The sequence below is a fragment of the Solenopsis invicta genome, chromosome 3, assembly GCF_016802725.1.
Source record: "Solenopsis invicta isolate M01_SB chromosome 3, UNIL_Sinv_3.0, whole genome shotgun sequence".
Classification (NCBI taxonomy): Eukaryota; Metazoa; Arthropoda; class Insecta; order Hymenoptera; family Formicidae; genus Solenopsis; species Solenopsis invicta.
Window position 1 is genome coordinate 32450131 of NC_052666.1, and position 23138 is coordinate 32473268.

Here is a 23138-nt window from a genome sequence, read left to right on the forward strand (position 1 = left end):
AACCATTTAATTAAAACTTATCTGATAAAATAGTAATTTGATTATTTAGATTAAACAGAGAACAAGAAAAAAGCTCTCTTTTATAATTATATTATAATTTTGAAATTTTTATATACCTATAATTTTTATATATGAAGGTAAAATTATATGCAATATCTTGCTAATGAATCGGAATTGATAGAGTTGACCTCCCTCGATTCGCTCAGCTTGATGGAATATATCGCGTGAGTGGAATACCAGAAGCAGTGAAAGCGTCGTGATCAGCGAACGGCGATTAATTAAAGTGCCGAGAAATTAATGGACCGTCCTCGCCGCGCGAGAACGAGATGCATAGAGACACGACTGACCCGCTGAAACACCTGGCCGAAGAATACATGTTTCTCCGGGTTCGGGTCCGGGTCCGGGTTTCGGTACACCTGCCTACACTATGTCATCGTGTATCTCTTCCAGCCTTTCCTCAGATTTACACCTCGAGGTCGCTTGCGGTGGCATTTAATAATTTCACCGTGTTTCACTTCTGCCTTTTGTGGCTCCTGTGAATCTGTGAATCGAATTTCTTTCTTGTGATGCAACCGATGACATCCAATTTCCTCGTTGCATTCAGATTTTCTTGGTAATCCCCAATCTCAGCGTTCATTCAAAGCTATATGTATATATATTTATATCTTGATTCTTATTTTAGATACATGTAGGATGTATCTTTCTTATATAAAATTTACAAAGCAATTACTACATTTATCTCAATCACTTTTCTACCTCGTAAAATATTTAAAATCTCACTTACCGAAGATTAATCGCTTTGCGTAGAGAAAAAAATTAAAGCTTGTTTTCTAAATTAACTATTTCGAAAGTCACATTCCTATTGCTGTTAATTTAACTCTTGTAGAATTGTCTGTGTAATTGCTACCATTCTCGTCTCGAGAGCAGATTACTTTCAAATTGGGCGTAACACCTTCAGGCTCGAGCACGCGGTCATTCTTTACGTTTTGCTCCGTACGTCGGACCCGAAACAGTCTTAAAGGTACCGTATTCAAATTGACGCATCATATTTTAACGCGTTGGCGCTTATTATGTAAGTAAGGGTGAGGCGATAGCTGACTCGTCGGCGATAATTATTCAAATTCGACATCAGTATTCGTTATCTCGCGCCACGGCGCCCGTTATAGTTCGCGACGTGCGAGGGCACGGCAGGATGCGGCAGGTACATACATGTAATAAATAATTATTACGATACGCTCGCATATCGTAATAATTATTTATTATATGTATGTAACGTGCTGACGAATTGTTTTGAGAATAGCGTCGTTTATGTCGGACGACTCATTAAAATTCGTCGTGATTTGCGAGGAGACGACTTTGAAGCATCAATATTACATGCATTAATGCGCAATGTAGCTATGTCTGTTGCGTGTGGTTTAGCGACGTCGGTATAACATGTTTTATAGTTTCTTGCATTATGCAAATGAGATTTGCAACAGGCGATATAAAGCATTCACAAAGTAGACGAATATTAAAATAAGATATACTTTTATTTTATTCAAATGGTTTAGCACAGTTTCAATTTCTCCGTGATTTATTAATAACTAATACCCACCATTGTACGCTGTTGAAACGTTTGCATGTTTAAAAAGCTTAAAAAGCAGCACATCCTGTTTTGAAATTCATTCGTGGAATTCCACGCGTCTGCATCGCGTTATCGAGAGACATCGTCGATTCTCGCTATCGTAAATCTTTCGTGCGCATGCACGCTTGGCTTTTCTATGGCCGGTTCCTTTCCGCGTAAATGCTCGACGACAGTTCGGCGACAGTGGTGGCATTATGTCCAGGATGGTATACATGAGAGGAGGAGTGCTCGCGCGCACTCCGGATCACGAGAAGGATCATCGCGAGACGCAGGGCGTTGAACCGTCCACAGCGGCGGCGGCGGCGGCGGCGCGCATTCCGCCGTGTTTCCGCCGCGCCGCGCCGCACCGCCTCTGCCCGCGCGAGGCCTCTCGCTCGTAGATGAATTTTTAGGCGTAGAGACGATGGATCACCCGACTCGAATACCGAGCAGCCGGGTACGTGCATACGTGCTGATGCGGCGCGATACTCGGAAAACATTGTCGGCGACGTCAGAGAAGTGCCGGCCGGCAGCCCGGCGAGCGGGAGATGATGTACATCGCTTCGGCACACATTTTGGCACGCCCCGCTCTGAAAGCTCGCGATGAGGAAATTCTCGGATTCTCAATTCGACCCGGTTACTTCAAGCACCATCGACGTTGCGCGCACCGATGCATTTTCACCGCTCGTATTTCTCGCGCATAGTGCGGTGGGCGTCAGAAACCGGACGCGTCACTTTCGGTTTTTATGGGCGATCTCCGCAGATTTATTCGCTGCTTAAACCCAAAGACACAATAGAGTGGCCACTAGAAGTGCTGATGTAATATCTTTAAATATATCGACGTATTCATCCAAGAAATGTGTTTGCAGGATTGCAAATGCGCTAAATGCAGCGCGGTCTCACGATCTATTTCGGAGGAACGTGTAACAATTGCTCCGCTACTCGTGAATATTTCTTCCCGTCATCCATGTATTTGAAACACATAAGAAAGATGAGTAATGGGCACGAATGATGGAATATTTCGATCGCGCATCGCGGAATCGCGCATAATCGGAAAATGTTGACGTTTGCGCGTTAAAGAAGGACGTCGCGTCGGCGGTACATTGAATATTTTAGCGGTTTCTGGGTCAGGGAAAATGATGTCAACAGTGAATTAAAGCCGCTTTCGTTGTCGCGTCGTTTGTTCCGCCGAGATGAGACATAATAAACACGCAGACGTCGACGCGATCATCTGTACTTACGGTTCAATTACTTGAAAGCGCAATTAGCACATTGACATTCCTAGTCTGACTTTAATGAAAATTCCGCGTAGTGAGAGATGATCTAAATTTTGAGCTCTATAAATAGAATTCCCCTTTCTTATCTTCTTTAATTCAGTAATGACAATGACATACAGATATATACGAGCGCAAAACTAAATTTATAAGTTCGAAGTTAATGGATGTAACGCGATAGCGGTCCGTCTTAAAATTAATGTAATGATGTTTGGAATAGCTATCTCGAATTTGTAAAAAGATTAGATTAAGCTTCTTTGTGACTTTTAATCGTAAAAACTTTTATTACATCCATTGCTATTTCAAAAGATAGTCATAATCAACGACGTTGCTACGAATTTAATACATTTTTCGCGATCGTGGAGACGAGGACGTCAAAGGATCGTCACCGGATCTTTATGTGGTTCGATGGCGAGCGTCGCGTTGCGTTCGCACACGTTGGCCCGATGCCATTGGAATCTTTGCGACGAGAGGCGCGATCAATCGTCGATGAGAGGCGGCGACGATAATGCTTATCGCGAGAGAGCCTGGCGGCGATAACGGCCTGGCTTCGATGGAAATTAGGGCTCGCGTGCTGCTAGACCTCTCGACTTAATGTCTCACGTATTAATAGAGCGGGGCCATTCGCTCGCTCGTCACTCTAAAGTACACAGCGGTCACGAATTAGGCCACAGCTGGATAAGGGCGATCTTTACGGGCGGACAGTGCCTCTCGTTGTCGGTCTCTGCACCTGCCGAGGGTATCGAGCCGTCGTGTTCCTTATAGCCACGGGGCAGGGGGAAGAGCGTTTCTCATTTCAGCGAGGACGCTATTTTTCTGCTCGTTAAACTCCGTCGTGGGTGTGCGCGCGTATTAGCGTGCAAGCCCAAGCCGGAGGGGTCCGTTTAACTGTTGTTGCTGTTACGATCGTTGCCAGCAGGCCAACCCGTTCTCGCTAGTTTCCGCAAAGTCGCGAGAACCCACCGGTTGCGCCGCGCCGCGCCGCGCCAGCGGATCGATGAAAACCGAACGATGCGTTAAACGGAACGTTACACGCCCGCACCTTCTCTCCTCTTCCTCCTCTCCCTCGCTGTGCAACTGCAAAGTCGACGAACAGACGCGGGCCGAATTCCTGGAAAGGGACGATTTATTTTCGTTTGCAGTCAGACTACATTGCAAGGCCGTGTAATTCACGCGCGGTTATTGCCGCGTAAATTTACTGCGACCGGTTGGTCGGCATGTGGCGCGACGGTCACATCGAGGATCGGCGGATTCGGCAATGTAGATCATCCGAGGCAAAACATCGAGCGATTATCTCAAGAAAAGCACACGTCACCCCTAAATCCTTGTTCTCGAGTCGTAAGCCGACATTTTCATCTTAATCTATCATCGCTTAACGAGGCTGTGAAGTAGGCTCCTTTCCATACATGAATATATATTTATGTAAAAAAAATAATTATACAATGATATTTTGGTCATAAAGATCTTTCTGAAATGAGGGGTTCCCGGACCGCGCATGTGTGCGCGGGGAACGTTGGTATTTGGAGCATGAAGCTGCATCGGAGACTGCATCGAAGAGACTGCCGCGCCGGCTCAAGTAATAAGCCTCGATGATAAGGTTTCATCGTAACGCGAAGAAAACGAGCATATATATAGCGAGTCGCAGGCTCAACCCAAGTCTCGTTTAATCGCGCGTCCAATAAAAATGAGTAATGTTCCAAGAAAATATCGGAGCCGCTTCTTTCTCGCGATGAGCGGGGGACCCACCGACCGAGGAAATACTCGCGATACGTGGAACTATTAAACGCTACTGAATTCCGGCATTGGAGAGGCAATGCGCCGATCCCATTTGCATTATCGCCGAGGGTCGCATAATTTACGCAGCCCGGCGGCATTCGCGAGTGGCGAGCGCGCCACGGTTTTCACTCTGCGTAAAAGTTCGGCCTGCATCTCGCGGATGCCTGCAATTATGTAGATATCGCGCAGCTCCACACAGCTAATTAACAATCTCATCGAAGTGCGTTGCGTCACTTCACGCTAATCGTCAATTCACTCGAGTTTTGACCCGCTATTTTTAATGATCCGTTGGTGTCAACAGTGCTGCATGTTCAATTTTTTAGATATTAGTTAAACAGTAGATTTGAAAGTTGACTTTGAATCTATTTTATTAGATATTTATGTTTTTATTTTAGAAACACAAAATATCGAGAAATAATGAAAAACGATTGAGAAACAAATTCTCATTAGAAAATTTTATCTCGAAACGTTAATAAAAAAAGAGGTAAATTCGTATTACATCGTTTGGAGGGATGATCGAACTTCTTACGCAGCTGCCAAAATTTTGCGTTGGCGGAATCCCTTGGAGCGGAACGGCATCGACACGGTGCGCGTCTGGCATGCGAGGGGTTGTCTCCCCGTCTTCCTTTGTTATGAATTCTATCGTTCCTAATAATAGGCCCTACTGCGCTGAGTCGCGCGTCTCGTATGCAGCGGGTGTTAAAAATGCAGGCTGTTTCCGTCGTTGTACAACGCAGTGTGCACAAACGGCGAAGGAAGGAAGGAAGGGAGATTGTTGGCACGCAGCGCGGGCGAAACGCAGCCGCACGTGGAAACGAGAAAAGCGACGATGAAAGGGCTCTCTTGTTCGTATCGTCGCCGTCGTCCCACATTTTCGACTGTCGTTCTCGCACTCGCACTCGTTTCGTGCTCCGAGCCTACATTCGGGCCGTATTTAAAATCTTTTTCCCCGGTCTTTACGTGAGTCAATTATAAATACGATATTACCCGGCTTATTGTTCGTTCGTGAATGTGTCTTTCACGCATTCGGGAGCAATAACTCGTAACTCGTTTTGGAAGAACTCCAACCATTCGTGTGCCAATCAATCTTTTCTCTCGGGTTTCATCTTTTGCATCGCGTTCGTCGCGTCTACGAAATTGTGAACGTAAAAATTATATATTCATTTTTTTCTCGAAATGCATCGCACCTTTATAATAGAATTATGATAGTAAAAAGTTGATTGAGGCTTTTTTAAAATGTAGATATCGCGTTTAACATAGTTATCCAGTATTCCGATTGCATATGGAGCAATTAGGCACAATGACTTTATCGCTAATACCAATCGCGCACGTCCCTGCTCTTATAAGCCGCGTTAACGGGTAATTAGAACAATGAGTAGCGAGTGATCGTTGGCCGCGACTAAATTTAGTGCAAGTCATTAAGCTACCATGTAAATCAGTCGGGCCTGTTGCTTCGTTACTTGGCCAGGCCGATGACCTCGGTGCGCGGCATGCAACTAGGAACAGCGAAATTAACCACCAGAACAACATACGGCCGGTCGTCCATCCCGATATAGCCGGTATTACGCGAGACGCGAGCCCTTCCTCCGTCTGTCGTAAAGTCGCGCTTCTGCCAAGCGTCATTCTCGCCGCGCGGTACTTGATTTTCCTATTAGTAGAGTGTACGAGCGCGACACTGGCTTCAACGCAAACCGAATGACCGGCGACGAAAACTTCTGACAAGCGCTACGTCTCGAGGTTTGTGTGCTTCTCGAGTGCCGACGTAAATCGACGGGCGATTAGAGGGACTTTAGAATATAATATATATCTTGACGACGAACGTCTTACGTCGATGTCACCAACGATACCTCTTCAGGCGTTGAAGGAACCCAGATTACCAATCGCAATTAAAGTAGATTTATTTCTACAATCATTGTACAGCTTGGTCGTAAAAATAACGTAAAGGTAAATATTTTGCGGTTGTAATTTACGTGTGCCATAATAGAATTTTAATTTACGTGGGTCATTTTATTGAGAAAAAAAACGTTTTACTTCAATTTTACTTAAAAATTATTCTTACTGCGGTATATTACTTTATAAAATTAGATGTTAATTCAGTAATTTGTAGACTTATTTACTAAACTTACTAAACCTAAACAGACGTCTCGAGAAACGGTGTTAGACGTGCTGCGAGTACATCGCTGATGATTATGCGAGACGCACATCTCGTGCGAGGCGCGAGTCGCGCTTTCATTTAAATAATTCCGTCAACGAGTCGTTTCAATTTGTCCACTCAGCTTGATGCCCCGCTAAACAGTAGTAAGTGTGCCAAAGATTCCGAGACAGGAAACGGCTCATTTTCGTGCATGAGCGTCGAACCCGAAAGACTTTCACAAGACTTTCGAGAAATTATGGTACATTGTACTTCCTTGTTTTTATTTTATTCAACATTCTCAGTTAACTGATGGAAATTATCTTCATTACTTCGTACACGATAATGTCTTGTTTAATGTGACGCGTATGATTCATCAAAGTTCGTTGCCGCTGCCGGTTCTGCCGATTTCTGTTTGAAATTTATGTTAAACGTCATTTAGCGAAAACCACTACTCGGTCACATCAACATCCGGTGTGGCTTCGCTTGTTCTACCGAAATTTCGTTGTCCTACGAAAAGTTTGCCACTAAAAGGCGAGCAAACATTTGCTATCCGTTCCAAGTCTACTTCATCATCGCTGTATCATCATTTCTCATAAAATCAACAAAAAAAAAGGGAAAGATTGTCGAAATCTCCGTGGAGTCGGTTAACCGAGGAGGAACCAAGCACGCTGCCTTTCACCTTCCATCGCATTATTATTCTGTTGCAAGAGCCGCTTCTCGACGAGAGAGAGGAAGAGACAAGTTTACCGAAGCCCGGTAGCAACCGCGAGCGCGGTTAACTTGGCTCGAAGAAGCTTCTCGGTGGTGTCAGTATTCGCCTTTTTTGCCCATACGAGAGTGAACCCGCGTCTTGACCCTCGTTTATAATAATGACGTAATTATCCCGCGGTCTCACGAACGCGTTAGCTGATGGCTACCGAAACCAAGCGAAAGCACGTCGATATATTATGCGAGTGAATGGCTCGTGCGGTATTGAAGAGTCATGAATACCTATTAAATCACGAACAGATTGTACGAATAATCAACATTAATTTGAAATTTATTAACTTTTGATTTATACAAGAGCATTTGCTATTATAATAAGATTCTCATAGAATAACGTACGAAAATATTTATACAAATATAATTGTTAGAAGCTAATACTTGAAAAAAAGTGAAGATTGTCGAATAATTAATTTTAATTGGCTCCCTCTTCCGTTTCACTATTTTATGAAGTTTATTGACGCTTTTTACAAATGATTTCCGGCGAGATTTATATTCGATGAAGGGCGCAACATAATTTCTCATTCACAGTTCTTTCGCTTCGGAGGGATTCTGAACGATACTTTGTACCGAGCGGGACAACGATCTCCATTGAGACACAGGCGAGTCTGAACGGCGAACGTATTAGGAGACAATATAATCCTTGAATGCATCTGCGGCGCCCCGGTGAATGAGGCTGAAAACGGGTGGGTGCATCCTCGGCATGTAAATGCGAACGATGACAATGGGGCTTCGCGTAAGCGCAACCGGTTGCGTAACCGGAAGAGCGCTTGTATCGGGCGTCGAGTAAGTTATGCGTTCGACTGCGTCGTGAGGGTGATTTATATTATAGTGATTCGCGAAGTACCGTGTGAACAAAGGGAGCCATCGAGAGAATCTTTCCGTACAAAGAAGGGCAAAAACCGAGCACCAGTGTCTTAAAAATTAAAAGAGCGATCCGTAGATTAATCGACAAATATTCTATCTTGAATTTTTCTTTTTCTTTTTCTTTTATTCTCACATATTTGCGTAGGCAAGAAAAAATTAAGAAGAGAAAAAGAGAAATTTTCAATATGCGATGGATCATTTCTCGTTACGACATCGCTCGGGAATCGTCCCTGGCCTAACGGCATTCTATAATACATAACGAGTATCTGTGTAACGAGTATTCTCGGTAAGATCGCGAGTCGCGATACGAAGGAGCCCCGGGGTGCGGTATAGACCGCCACTTGGTTGTCTTTGATAATCCGCAGCACGAAGGTGTTCTCGAAACGAAGGCCGGCGCGCGGTAAAGGTCAATGTTAGTACGCGACATCATAAATCGATCGGATCCCGCCATCGCGGGATGGCATTTTCCCAATCTCTCTCGGCTCGAGCGTCGCTTGGCCGCGTGTCAACTAAAATGGATGGCTAGTGAATTAAAAGTAGCGTGCGATCCAACGTGACACTCCGAGCGTCGAGGTGTACGTCTGGCTTTTAATAAAGCCCGTTTTCTCTAAGCGGGTCATCATTTCCTCGCTCGATCCACGATAACGATGTAATATCGATCGCCGTGGATGAGATCGTTGGATGCACCTAGATGCGATATAAAGGTCGTTAAAACTGTTTATGATCGCGCCGCTGTCCCCCCGAACGAGCGGAACGCATGCCAGTTGGCTTTCCAGTAAGGCTCGTTTTTCCATATACGAAACCCGACAAACTGGTCCGTCCGACAGAGTCTTCGCAGAAATGATTGTATCGCGTAGCCGAGTACTGTATAAATTTAAAGAACGTCGCTGACGTCTTTTTTAAAATGAAATCTTACACGGAAGAGCTCGAGACAATTGTTACAACTGATTTTTGTAGGCACCGACTAATTGTAAATGTCAAAAGAATTTTATTATTGTTATCATTTTTTATATCTCAAGACACGTAGATGCATTTTATTAAAATATAATTTCTTATAGAGAAATATATTTTGCTCCATACAAAAAAATGTGTAATACAATCTTAGACGTCTTTCTTGGTCTGCAATCTACAATGCCACATCTCTGAACGCTGACTGATCAATTAATGCGTGCCATGACGCAGCGATGGTCAGCACAATGCACAACGGTGCATCGATCTGTGCAGTGTCGAGGACTGAGTCGTTATCTGGACGAGTCACGACATGGCGTTTTCATCAGGGATTTACGGGAATCCCTCCACGTAGAATATCCTCTCGTCTCGTACGTCCCGTGATTTACAGAGTGACAAGTGGGTCAACCGTGACTAACGGTGGATCTTACATTGTGTCCAGGTGCGCTTCGATCGCGATTTGCATCGAATCCTCCTCTGTATCGAGAGGAAACGCGCGTAACGTATTTACGGCCCATTAGAATCCATCGCGATCTCTTAGCGCGAACGTGATTATAGTTCGCGCGAGTGTAATTACTCGAATCGGATATCTCTGTGTAATGATCTAATCTAGATCGGCATCCGTTTGCGATTAATAACGGTCGAGCGATTTTCATGTATACACAGGTGATTGCGCACCAGCTGTAGAAAGATCGAAAGCCGTCGCTTTGTCGCGATTACGGGGTAAACGAAATAGATACACATTTCCCCGAAGGGGCGGGAACAATTAGCACGGTGAATGGGCAAATGTCGCGAACGGAAAGGAGAAAGGGGCAAGGGGGGAAAGATATCCGCGAGAAAATGATCACGGACGTGAACGTGCGCCGTGCGCCGTGCGCCCATCTCGTCCCGCTAATTGTGACAGTAATGACGACTGCGCGGTAATTAAGGATGTCTAAGTCGAGGAACGTCAGCTCGGAGGATGACATCATCTAATAGCAGCTTGGTAGCGGCCACGTGACGCGGTCGAACGACGCGTACTCCGCGACTAATAAGGATCAGTTGAAGGAGGAGGAGGAAGAGGAGGATATCAATACGAACACTCGTGGATGGCTCAGGTGTGCTAACTTACGCGGTAAATTAAACGTTTTGAGCGAAGATATGTTTTGCGGCCGGTTGAGCGTTAAACGCTTCGGCTTATCGTCGGTAAACGCAATTATCGTGCTTTAAGGTCAGACTTGCTGCGCACACGAGCGCCAACGGACGCATTAGAATGAGTGTATCTTCGCACCGTTCTTATCTCGCCGTCCGTTTGAATCGATGTTATATCCTTATTATTAAACGGACTTTACGATCAGCGCTCGCTCGCACGCAACGTTGGCTCGTGGAATCTGTACGCGTTCCTTCGCTCGCTCGTTTCCTTTTTCCTTTGCTTTCAACGATCGCTACACGGCCGCCTGGACGTAACAATTTGATAATTGGTAAAACCTTGGCAGCACCGATCGCGAGATAGTTAACACACATTTCCCGCAAACGCCGCGTTAATTACGGTCTCGCGTAATTTAAGAGCGAAATAAGACAGTTGATTTATAACGCGTGGGAGACGTCCTGAGTAAAATTTATCGTGCATTTAGTATACACTAAGAATAATTCAACTTGACCTCGCTTGCCTCGCAATGAAACGGTCTTCAGCGAATGACATCCGGAGCGAGTGGCAATGCATATTAATATTCTAAGCGGTGTGTTTATAAGAATCTTTTTTTATAAGAATCAGAATTTACTTTAATTTATATTTTATATTTTAGATTGAATTTTTGGGATTGCCAGTGGTTTTTAGCAAAAATGCATTCGATGTTTTTTTTTCTTTAGGTGCCACCGCATTTACATGAGTCGTCGTGTAATACTTTGGATTGAATTTCGGTAGACATTATTTCACTGTATTATGCAATTCGATACGACGAGCTGAGAAATGTAAGGTATCCTCTTCTTGCGATGTATATTCCTTCGTACTGACGATAATGAAGAAGATAATGCGATAAAGCGAATGTATTCAATGGACTGACTAATTATCCGCTGCGTTATTTGCAGTGCACTTGAAAACATACAAACACGCTAATTGGTGTTTGAGAAAGGTGTAGGCTCTTAATGACAAGAGTAAATAATTATAGATAATAAAGAACTGCCGATATCACGTAGAACACGATGTTCATTCAACATTTTATAAAATAAAACTATAAAGTATATTGTTTTCTTTATAAGCTAAAGATCCGCTATTTAAAACTTGCTGGAAAAATTTGAGTGCTAGAAGACTGAAGTAAAAAAGATTGTCGTAGATATTTGAAAGCAGTATTTTCTCGTAGATGCATTACGGTCGATCCTGCGCGTCTACGCCCAACTAGAGTAAGATTAATGTTATTCACAGCAACATCTCGTGTTCTTGATACCCGAAACGATCCGGTCACGCGCGATTTAACATGGTCATCTCTCTTTTTCTATAAGCTGACTCACTATTTAACGGCCTTTTAAACTGGCTACGATACAGCATCGAGCTTTCTCATAAAGACCCTCGATAAGACGAAGGACAAATAGGACTAATAATGCTTGTACGTTGCAACGTTGGAAATTATCTGTACATCTCGTAGAGCAGAAGGTACCGAGTGGAATCAATAAATTTTTTATCGCAACGTGACTCATAAAAAAGACTGTTCGAGCGATATCATATCGTAATTGCATGTCATCGTTTGATTTAAAGTGTATACTCGAGATTAATTTATTGTTATCTCTTTTGATTTAAATTTATTCGAGCCAATAAATTTTAACGTTTAGAGAAAATGATTTATAATTCACAATATCTTGAATAATTCAACGAATTCATAAGAGCAGAAAGATGATGGTACATGCAATCTTGTGACGACGTAACTAATGTAATTACGCGAAATTGAGATCCATGTCTGCGTCTTTAACACGCGATTAACCGCGCGATTCTTAGAAGCGTCGCTTTCCAAACAAGGGAAAGTATTGGTAGGCGGTGATGTACGTGTGCTAGAGCTTGAGCTTACGCGTGACGGGACTACGAGATCGCAACCACATCGCGATTCAGGTTCATTGTGCCGCGACAATGACCATCACCGAAATTATTAAACAATTTGCCTGTCATAATTACAACGTTATTAAATCTTTGCACACTTTGAGCAGTCATCAGAGAATTATTTGCTAGAACAAATAACGTTTTGTACTTGTCGTTGTTGTGTACTAAATAGATTGTCTTTTTCGATTAAACTTCTCGGAATCTCGTTATGTTCGAACGGTAGTTGTTCGAACGGTAGTCTCCAAATAGGCGGCCGGTTCTTGAGAAAGTCCGATGAAAGACGATTTCGGAGCTGTCTGAAGCAACGCGCTAGTTCTAAAACGCGTGAGCTGAGAATCTAAATCAGGCTCTTCTGAACTCGATAAAAGTCCTGCTGTACACGCGGCCGCTCAGTTGCTCCTTACCCAGTTGCTCCCACGTAGATAAACGTGTTCTCGAGGCATTCGAGAATAAAACCATCGCGTCAAAAGTTCTCAATAAAAAAAAGTCGTAAATAAGATTTCTTCACGTTATATTTTTATTACCTGTACCGATGTAACATAAAAAAAAAACACTCGCTGAAGACTCACACGTTCTAATTTATCTCGATCATATCGGACATCCAAAAAAATGTCTACAGACTTTGCGTGAGATTTGTAATGTCTCTCTGTTATGCTGTCTTGAACGTGTTTCGTTCTTATACATTTTGCTGTCACCGAGGATGGTGCGCGCGAAGCCAGTCTTAGGGTCGCACGACGGCGCGCGGCGCCGATGGCGGAGCATCTGCGGACCCGCGTTATCTTCCCGCTTGGCAGACAGCCAGTTCCGAATGTCGTCCCTTTTCGCTATTTCTCCCAACGGGCGTTATATCCCTCGCGGCAGCCGCGCGCGGTTATTTTCGCCGATCTCGTGGTGGCGAACCGAACCCGCGAGACCGGCAATAACGGATCGTTCCGAATCGTACGTGCCGGAGATTGCGCAACTTTTTTTTCTCTCGCTCTCGACGATAATGTTCTCCCTTCGGAACACACTAACGCAATTCATTAGAGGAGAGAAAAAAGAAAAAAAAAGAAAAAAGGCGATGGCGTCGCGGAAACTGAGAGATGTAAGTCATTTCGGGATACTGAGAGAGCTTTCAGTTTTATTGGAACAGAGTCGTTCACCTGTTCGAGTACGTTTTATTGCATCCACCGAACTGCATCCGAATATAGATAATGGAACGCATGCATATGGATGACAATCTCCGGTTAATCGGTATTAAATAATTAGATCGTCAGATGTCGCATTATCGAGACCTCACAGTTCCGAATCTATTCTTGATTGGATGTAGAGGTATTTGCATAAATTATGATTCAAAATAATGTATAAATCAGGTCACGATTAGATCACTGTATTATACAAATCAAATTTTCTTGTTTAGAACATACAGTCCTTTTCTCATCGAAATTTTTTGAAGTCTAATATTAGATTAAATTTCCTTTGAAACCTTCTCGTCATTATTATTTAAAAAAGAAAAAAAATTAAAATATAAGAGATGAAGTAATAATATAAATATATAGATATTTTTGGGAAATCTTTTGAATTTATTAGAGCACGAAGAAACGTCGCTCTGTATCAAGTTGGAACAAGTACGAACGCCAAGAGCATCGAGGGGACTCGGCGGGTCAATTCGGCCAATGGCACTCCCCGTTTTGTTATACGCGCTCCAACACGCTGCACCGCGTTGCACATTCCGTCGACGTCGTCGTCCGCAGCACGTCCCTCCTTCGTGGTATTCGAACGCATGTGCGTGCGTGTGCGCCGTCTTGGGGACCCTCTGGGGGGGGATAAGAGTGCGTGCCTCCCGGCAATAATAACCATTAAGGCGTGAGAGAATGCGGGGGCTGACGTCACCCATTCAACATTCGTCTGCCCATCGAACGCTGTCAAACGCACTCATCGAATGTAGTCTGTACGTTAATGCGACGCGAGTGACTCGATTGTCGCCGTCCTTGGAAGAATCAGCAAAGATCATATCGATCCATTTGGAAAATAAAAGACGCGTTTCAATATTTCATTCCACCCACTCGTAAAAGCTCTAAAGGAAGATCGCAAACGTACGTAACTAACAATAAGGGTATAAATGAAACGCAGCTAAAAGAGATTCATGTTTATTCCGTTGCGTCTAATTGTTGTAAATTGTCCCTGGTGTAGGATTTCCGAAAGATAACTTTGCTCTAAGAAGCTTAAAACGTGGCCTTCGATATACTCGCGGAATGTTGGCACAGACTTGCCAAGTCGACTTCCGGGGTGAGGCAGAACAGCGGCTTTCAAGAACAATGCCTCTCTTGTGGAATCTGAACTTGTGTCAAGAATTTCGTATCTTCCACCCTCTGGGCACAATGCCGCTTTCCCACGAGAGGAAAGTGAGGCTTGCCGGAACAAACAAAGACACCGAAGTCAACGGGAGGGAGAAACGCGCGATCGATAAGAGGAACTCCGAGATCGTTAAGACGTTTCCTTTAGCACCCCATGTGCTACCCAAGGCTGCGTCTTTCTCCGCAACCGACGAACGATCACCAAGTATATAGTACGTGCGTCTCAAGACTCTTCTGAGAAGTCCTGCGGATCGACAAAAAATCTCCCTAAATATACGTACACTCTCATAGGAATATTAAAATAAGGAAACTAGATCTTTATCAATTTTTATTAATTTTTTATCCGTTTGTTAATTTATATTTATTCCTTTGTTTTAAACAAATGTGTCTTGATTTGGCATCAAATTAGGACTTTAGAAAAGAGCTCTTTCGTTGCACCTTATAATCTGAGGATTTTATATTTTACGTGGAATCCGAATGGCTCCAGCTGCACAGGGAGCCATACTCTCGTAAACGGAAGTCAGCTACGAGCTTACGACCGGCACAGTTCTCCTCCTCCCCGTCGAGAAGGAGCTATTTTTGATGCTCGCGCCCCGCGCGAAACCGCGGATCGCTCGATCGTTGTAACGCTATGCACTCGGTAAACCGTGGATGCACTCTGACATTTTCGCTACGCGAGGAATGTTTTCCGCGCATCTCAATGTCAGTAATTTACGGCTATACTGTTGACTTGTAGGGCAAAATTTGAGAGAGAGTTCGCCCAGTCCCGTTTCTTTCTCATTGTCAAAACCTCACGTGAGGATGACGTGTCCCGTAGAAGAACGTGACTAAGGTCTACCTTATCCTTTTTTCGACTATGCCGTCATCATATCTATGACATCAGCAGGGTAAAAAAACGTGCCCGCGATGCAAAATGAGTTTGCGGTTTTTACACAACCGTTATTCCCTGCGGATCTTGTCGTTGGTCGAATTGGTCAATGGAAATGAGAATGAGACCGGCTGCGGTAAACGCAGGGGCTTTTCTGTTTCGCAATCTGATGAGTCGTTGCATTTCTACGTTGATTTACGACAGGAAAGTCTTGACTCTCTAATTCTGACATACGAATGTATGCCGGAACTGTCGATCGCACTTTTTATTCAACTGCGAAATCTTCGAATTCAGGATAGATTTAGTTTTCAACAAAAGTGTTGCAGGATATATATTTTTTTTAATTGAAAGCCCTCTTTAATAAGATCTCATTCTTTACATAATCTTGGCTGGTGCCTTGATATAAAAAGAAAGAAAAGATTGTTTCGTAATGTTCCTGATGATTTCGTAATTTTCCTACGGAGGCATATTTCAAAGTAATAAACTTGCTTGGGAAACAAGATACGGAAGACAAATTAGAAGGCTAGGTTTAAAATGCCAGACCTTAGCGGGACCATCAATGTGGCAAACCACACCTTAATGTATTTCGTGTACCTGATCAATTTAAATCATTGTGCCGTTCCTTCGATCAATGTTCTCAATCTCGCCTTTCAATTAAGGTCGACAACGTTCTAATCATTCTACTTCGCGTTTATCAAACATTTCGAAACCGCAATTATCAACATAAACGTATAACAAGTCTAGTAAAATAAAAATCTGATTTTAACTAACAAAATTAAAAAAAAAAACTTTTATCCATTTAAATTTTTATTATGATCAATACTTTTCATATACCTTGAAGTGCGTTTTTCTAATAAATAGAAACTACTTGAAATATATATTACATATAAATAGGTATAAATATTCAGCGTAATAAAAATAGCGAATTGTTTTACGAATTGCCAGTATGAGGTCTTTTTCAAAAATAAAATTGGTAGGGACACATATCGCGAGATGACACACATATTCGTTGGTGCGCACCGCGAAGTGAATATAAACTATGAACGCAATGTTCCACGACATTAGACTGACTAAAAGAGTGCGTGGGTGCTTATGGAGTTGAACATAGTTACATGGATTGAGAAATGGGACTCCGTGGCGCCTATTCACGTGTATAGACATAGTCTTTGCTAAGGGAATCCAGGATGGAATCATGGGGGTGCAATCTAACTGGAGCACAGGGGTGCTGGCATGTAGTAGTCAGCCATTAATCTAGATTCATGGGCTAGCTTCCGCGTAATCGCTGCAAATCTTTCGTATATTCATTTTCCTGAAATAAAATATACAACTATTTTTCAATATCAAAATGCAAAGGAAACTGTACGATATAGGTATTTCAAGTTTTTTGCACAAGAATGCTTTAATATTACAGACAATTATTATTAGATACAGTTTCCGTTGTTGTGTCATCTTATTAATTGATTTGTATAATTAGAATTATATTCAACATACTTACTCAATTTTTTTTGCAATATTGTCTTTATTCTTTTGAAGTGCTTTAAGAAAGGCGAATGCCTATATGCTCTCTGTCGGTTCATTCTTAATATTTAACAGTAATTTGAAAATTTATTCAATAAATTTAATAAAAATGTAATAAAGATGTAACAAAATTTAGTAAATTCTTATACAATTTGCATACAGTTTATTACAATTTACTTTACTAAAGCACCCTAAAGCGATTAAAATTGCAACAGATTCGCATCGACGATTCCAATCACGACAAGCGACGATTTAACGACCTTAATTCTTGTAATTGCCGGATGCTTCTTGTCGTTTACTTGACTCGACTGGCCACCAAGAGTCAGGTTCGACCCATTTTTTTCCTCGTGCACAGGGTGTGGTTACATTGGCTAAAATCGAATAGCGCGTACAATGCCGTTCTGAACGTGCTCTGAAAAAGAAAAAAACGCTGAGACAAACTGATAGCGGACACGCAAGAAGCTCTCTTCCGTTTAATCGCCGATTTCTGTTTTATGTTGTTACGATAAGAAATCGGCAATAGCGTTGCTGAAAAAAAATATATAATGTTGAGATATTGGAAAACCGCGTATGCTTGTGTCTTGCGTTTATGCTCCGTTTCTCCCGAAATCGAGCTCGTGCAGTCGTGTCCCAGAAATGTAATTTCGACCGCCGTACCATCCTTCTTGGCTTTCGGACGCATTATGCTTTGCGGTTTCGATCGACAATCAGATCGCTGGCGAACGAGTTACAAGCTCACCACCGGCATTTGCGATTCGGCGAATTAACGATTTTCATGATCGAATTATGTTAATTGTGCTTTCGAAAAGCATAATTAATTTCTTATTAATGTTAAATTTTGTAAAATTTAGTGAACCATACCTAAACTATTTAATGTGAAAGCTTATTGAAATAGAAGCTACAATTTTTCGCGTTTGAAAAACACTTACGTCATATTGTATCTTCTTTGATTACAGGCTTGTGTAAACCGACTAAGAGTACAGAGGAATTGAATTACGAGGATGATCCTCCTTTCGAAGATGATGAGGAGGAGAATGAAGACGATGAAGCTGACAATACCGATATATCCGAAGCGCCTCCGCAAATCTTATCGCAACCAATGAGTATTCGCGTAAGAGCTGGAGACACCGTAAAATTGCCTTGTCTTGTGATTCATTCAGGTTTGTAGAACAGATGCTCTTTATTCGTTAATCGACATGTTTAAAAAATACGTTCCTGTCTGTCTAAACTGTTCTTTAATGTTAAAAGTTGATCAATACTTCATTAAACTTTTTTACGACAAGGGAAATATTTGTTAATAAGAGAAAATAAAATACTGTGATTAAGTAACCTTAATTAATTCTCTTTATACTATCTCTATATATGTTCTTCACGAATAAGTTTATTGCGGATTATTTCAGAAAATTACGCGGTCGCATGGCTGAAGGACAACGACTATCTGTACTTGGAATCGAATGCACACACAAAAGACAAGAGGATCGTTCGTATGCCAGATAACAGTCTGGTGATCTACAACGCGACGCTCGAGGATAGCTCCAACAATTACAAATGCAGTATATTGCAAAAACCCCAATCGATAGACTTGATTCATCGTCTGCTGGTTGATGAAAGAGTGCATCAAGAATCTGTCTCTCCGCCGCAGCACTCGCACAAGGGGATCATACGCGTATGGCCCTCGAAGAGGGTTGAAGTGGAAAAGGGTCACAGTATCAAGCTCGGTTGCGAGACCGACATACAGCCATCGCCCGAGATCAAGTGGTTCATTGAGGTAAAACGTTATTAAAAATATTATTGATAGCTCTAATATTATCGCTCTTATTACGCTGTTTTAGCTATAAAAACGTCGCAATATTCATAATTACAGATGCTAAAAATATCATGGGCAAGTTTTTAACAATTGAAAGGTAAAGCAATTGTTTCTTTTGTTTTAGAATAAGAAGGTGGACGGTTACGATCCCGATGTAATTCTGGATGGAAATTACATCACTATAAGGAATGTGAACGAATCTCATAGCGGTCTGTATCAGTGCCTCGCTGAGGATGGTTCGAAGATGCCAGCGATAGAAGCGATCAACGTTATTGTGCATTGTGAGTTAATTGCACGTTCGCGTTCGGTCAACACAGTTCGCAGTCTACTTTGTATAAGCATATTGATATTAGTGATTAACGCGTTCCATTTTTGTGACAGCCGAACCTAAGATCGAGGTAGAGAAAAGTATAGTTTACAGCGGGACGGGCATAGAATCGGAAATTACATGCATCGTGAGTGGCTATCCCGACGCAGTCGTAACGTGGTATAGAGATGACAGGCAACTTATTTCTAAAAAAGGATTGATAATGCGTCACGATCCAATGGAAGGCAACAAAACCAAGCACGTTTTGAGTATCACGCATACCATGATACGAGACTTTGGCTATTATACGTGTCGCGCGGAAAATACTCTTGGTTCCGATACCAAATCTATCTTCTTAACAGGTACAATTACTGTTTTATAATATGTTTAAACAAATTATATAATTCATAAATGTCAATTATTTAGAAACACAAATTATATGAAAGATATAAAATTGACAAGTCTTCGCGCAAGATTGCCATAACAAAATTCAAATAGTTTTGTTTGACGGTTGTGATTTGTTAGAGAACTTGAATAGCAAACAAATTTTTATTTACGAAACATATTTTAGGTGTACCTTCGCAAGCGAAGATATATGATTTCCAGATAAATAATAATTCAGAAATTATTTTGAAATGGAAGCTGGAGAGTTATTCGCCGATTAGTGAATATAAGGTAAATTTACATCAAACATATTTATTCTTTTATTAGAATTTCTGCAGTGAAATATAATAGACGTGAGACAATTTTTTTACTTACAGTTACAGTATCGTCATAAAAATGAGCAGGAATGGACCATTGTCGAACCTGAAGTCAAAGATGGTACAGGAAATCAATTTAACGTAGAGTATACATTTCAAAATCTTAATCCTGGACCTTATGAGGCCATTCTGAAGGCTAGAAACGCAATTGGATGGTCTTTAGATTCAGAACCGCAAATATTTACTGGTGGTACGTAGATTATCTTATGCAAATTTTAAGCAAAGTGTTCATATTTGCATGCATATTTAAAAATATTTTCACGAGTTGCATGATATTTTACTATAATTAGTACTCGATTCGAATAAAAAAATTGATATTTATGCAAAAGATCAATCATATTGATTTATAATTTGATTATTAAATTAAATTATAGATTTACGCGATTAAACAATTTAAAGATAATAAAAGTATTGATATAAGTAATAAGTTATAAACCCTACTGGAAAAAATCACGTGAAAAAATTACATGATAAAATCACGTAACGAGTCACGTAATGAAATGTTCCAAATCAGTATGTGATTTTTGAAAATTATAAGGTTTGAAAAATCATGTACTATTAAAAAATTATATTATTTTTAAAAAATTAGATAAATTTACACATGTAAATTTACCTAGTTAAAAAAAAGTCGTGTGATTTTTTAATTTTAGGTAATTTTCAAAAATAATATGATTTTCAAAAATCACGTACTGATTTGGAATATTTCATTACGTGATTTATGTCATTAATTACGTGACTCGTTACGTGATTTTATCATGTGATTTTGTCACGTATTTTTTTCAGTAGGGAATAAATAACAAATATTTAAACTTTATTTTCTTATTTTTTTTAGATCATCCACCTGATTTGGCACTAAAAGAAGGTATGAATACAATAATTGTCAATATAATGAATACAGTAATATCAAATAGGATATTTGCATTATTCTAAATAATCTTTTTTATTATCACTTCTTAATTTTCTGTTTATTTATAGGAAACTCAGCAACTATTCAATCTCCCGGAATTCTTTTAGCGTTGATCCTAGTCCTTTTATCTTGTGCCTTCACAAGTCTGTAATTCTTTACTTAAATCTAAAATACGTAGGTAAGTACACAACGCTGGAACTGATGAACGATAAAAGTTAATGGCAAATTTTTTTAAGTGACCGATTTATTTATGATACAGGTAATTTGCTGCAGCCAAAGCAACACCAGCAAACGCCATGGTGAATTTATTAGTGTAGGAACACTTGGGAGAGAAATAGCGCATAAACATATTCTCGGTGCAAATTCCTCTTTTTTACCAGAATATATTTTACGTACAACATAATAGTAAATTTTTTTAAAATACATTATTGAGACTTACTGATATGCAAAACATTTTAGTAAAAATTTCATAATTAATGTTAAAATACTCGCCTAGGTGTTCCATTAAGACACATTATTGTAAAGGAAAAAAATGAGCATTTTAATTATACTCCGTAAAATCGCGAATAATTATTAAGGGATATTGTACTTTAAAATATATACATAATTTATATATTTTATCTATCATATACACATATATATAGATGATACGTACACATGTACGTACATGTATATGTGTGTATGTGAACACATAATATAGTATTCATTATACATGCGTAAGCTCACAGAGAGACACACAATCATATTATTATAATTTATTTTTGTATGCTTTAAGATTATTAGAAACGTGTTCAAAGATGTCGCTTGGTGCCATGTACACGGGTCTCTACTACTTCCGAAAAATCATGTATAGAATCTGATTTGTCATCCACAGTGCACACGTGGAAAAACATGTACCTAAAATAATGTAGTAGAAGAAAAGTAAATGTTATAGGAACATACTATATATTGCGTATTGCGTTATGGCGATAATACAATGTGCATAACCGAGTCGACGAAGAGTTTAAAGTTGGAAGCACTCATACCGCAGTTATCGTACAAGAATTATTCATTATTATCATTACGTCCACGTTCCCGTATGTTTGCTTCCAACAAAGGCGAATCTTTTTTTTATTTACTCCTACGTTTTTCGAATATGTATAATGTGATGCGCGCGAATAAAAAATGAATGTGACTGGAGCGAGTATGTGACAGAATGACGTTCTACAGTGTTTTCCACAATAGTTTGCTAGCTTTTAGCGCTAATACGTTGTTATATTGATTTATAATTAATGTTATACGCAGTACTATAAACGTATAAGAACTGCCCATTTTAAAAACGGTGTGCTTGTCGTAGATATGAATTACAGTGCAACATATGCAACAACCATATCTCTTCTAAAGTATTTAAAACATTGTTTACACAGTAATAAGTTTTTATATGATTTTGATATTCTTAAAAAAATTTTTTTTAAATAATAGTAAATATAAATAATTAAATTATGCATAGTGTTATTACAAAAATTGGATTATTTTACGTTACATTATTTGAAATAACTTTCAACGACAAAATTTTTAATTACATTTATAAAAGTTATAAATGCTTATTAGTAACAATATCAAAGTACGATTTTATACTGTACTTATTTTATTATATCGAGTTACATTATACTATTTTAAATACTTTTGTATCCATAGTTTTACAACATGTACGATTTATTTTTAGGAGTGAAATGGGAAAGTTGCAACTGAATGATAGAAAAATTAAATCAATGTGCTATCAATCTATTGGATTATTATTGAAAGTTTTGTAAATGTAATAAATTTATTAATCACGAAACATTATTTGTATAAATTACTTGAAATTGTAAAAATACTTCATATATCTTTTCATTTATTGAAAAGTTGTATCATATATCAAAAAGAGTGTCAGTTTAAATTTTAGTTACGCAATTTTATCTTATATGTATAGAGTTGAAAGTTTATTTTAAAACATGTCGACAATATACATAAGTAAAGTCGTTAGAGTCAGAATGCTTATAAAACATATTATTATCAATACGCAACACACCTGATGTGTATATGAATATAGCTTCTTGTTGCCTTAATTAATGTAACATGTACAATCAAGAAAAACGAAAGATATATTAATTCATAAGATTATAATACTTGCAGATACATAATAAACAAAGTAAATGAAACGTACTATGTATTTTATTGTAAA

General features: G+C 40.2%; 1 protein-coding gene across 1 annotated transcript in view; it reads left to right on the forward strand.

Moving 5' to 3' along the window:
• LOC105204647 (protein amalgam) overlaps window positions 1–23119 on the forward strand; it is a 58153-nt gene extending 35034 nt beyond the window's left edge. Inside the window, exons 2-10 of the mRNA XM_011173804.3 lie at window positions 18110–18313; window positions 18554–18921; window positions 19085–19241; window positions 19342–19629; window positions 19839–19942; window positions 20029–20218; window positions 20861–20890; window positions 21004–21113; window positions 21195–23119. Of these exons, the coding sequence (XP_011172106.1) occupies window positions 18110–18313; window positions 18554–18921; window positions 19085–19241; window positions 19342–19629; window positions 19839–19942; window positions 20029–20218; window positions 20861–20890; window positions 21004–21086 (1424 nt within the window). The 3' untranslated portion in view covers window positions 21087–21113; window positions 21195–23119. The remainder of the gene's footprint in view (window positions 1–18109; window positions 18314–18553; window positions 18922–19084; window positions 19242–19341; window positions 19630–19838; window positions 19943–20028; window positions 20219–20860; window positions 20891–21003; window positions 21114–21194) is intronic.
• Window positions 23120–23138: the final 19 nt, after the last annotated feature.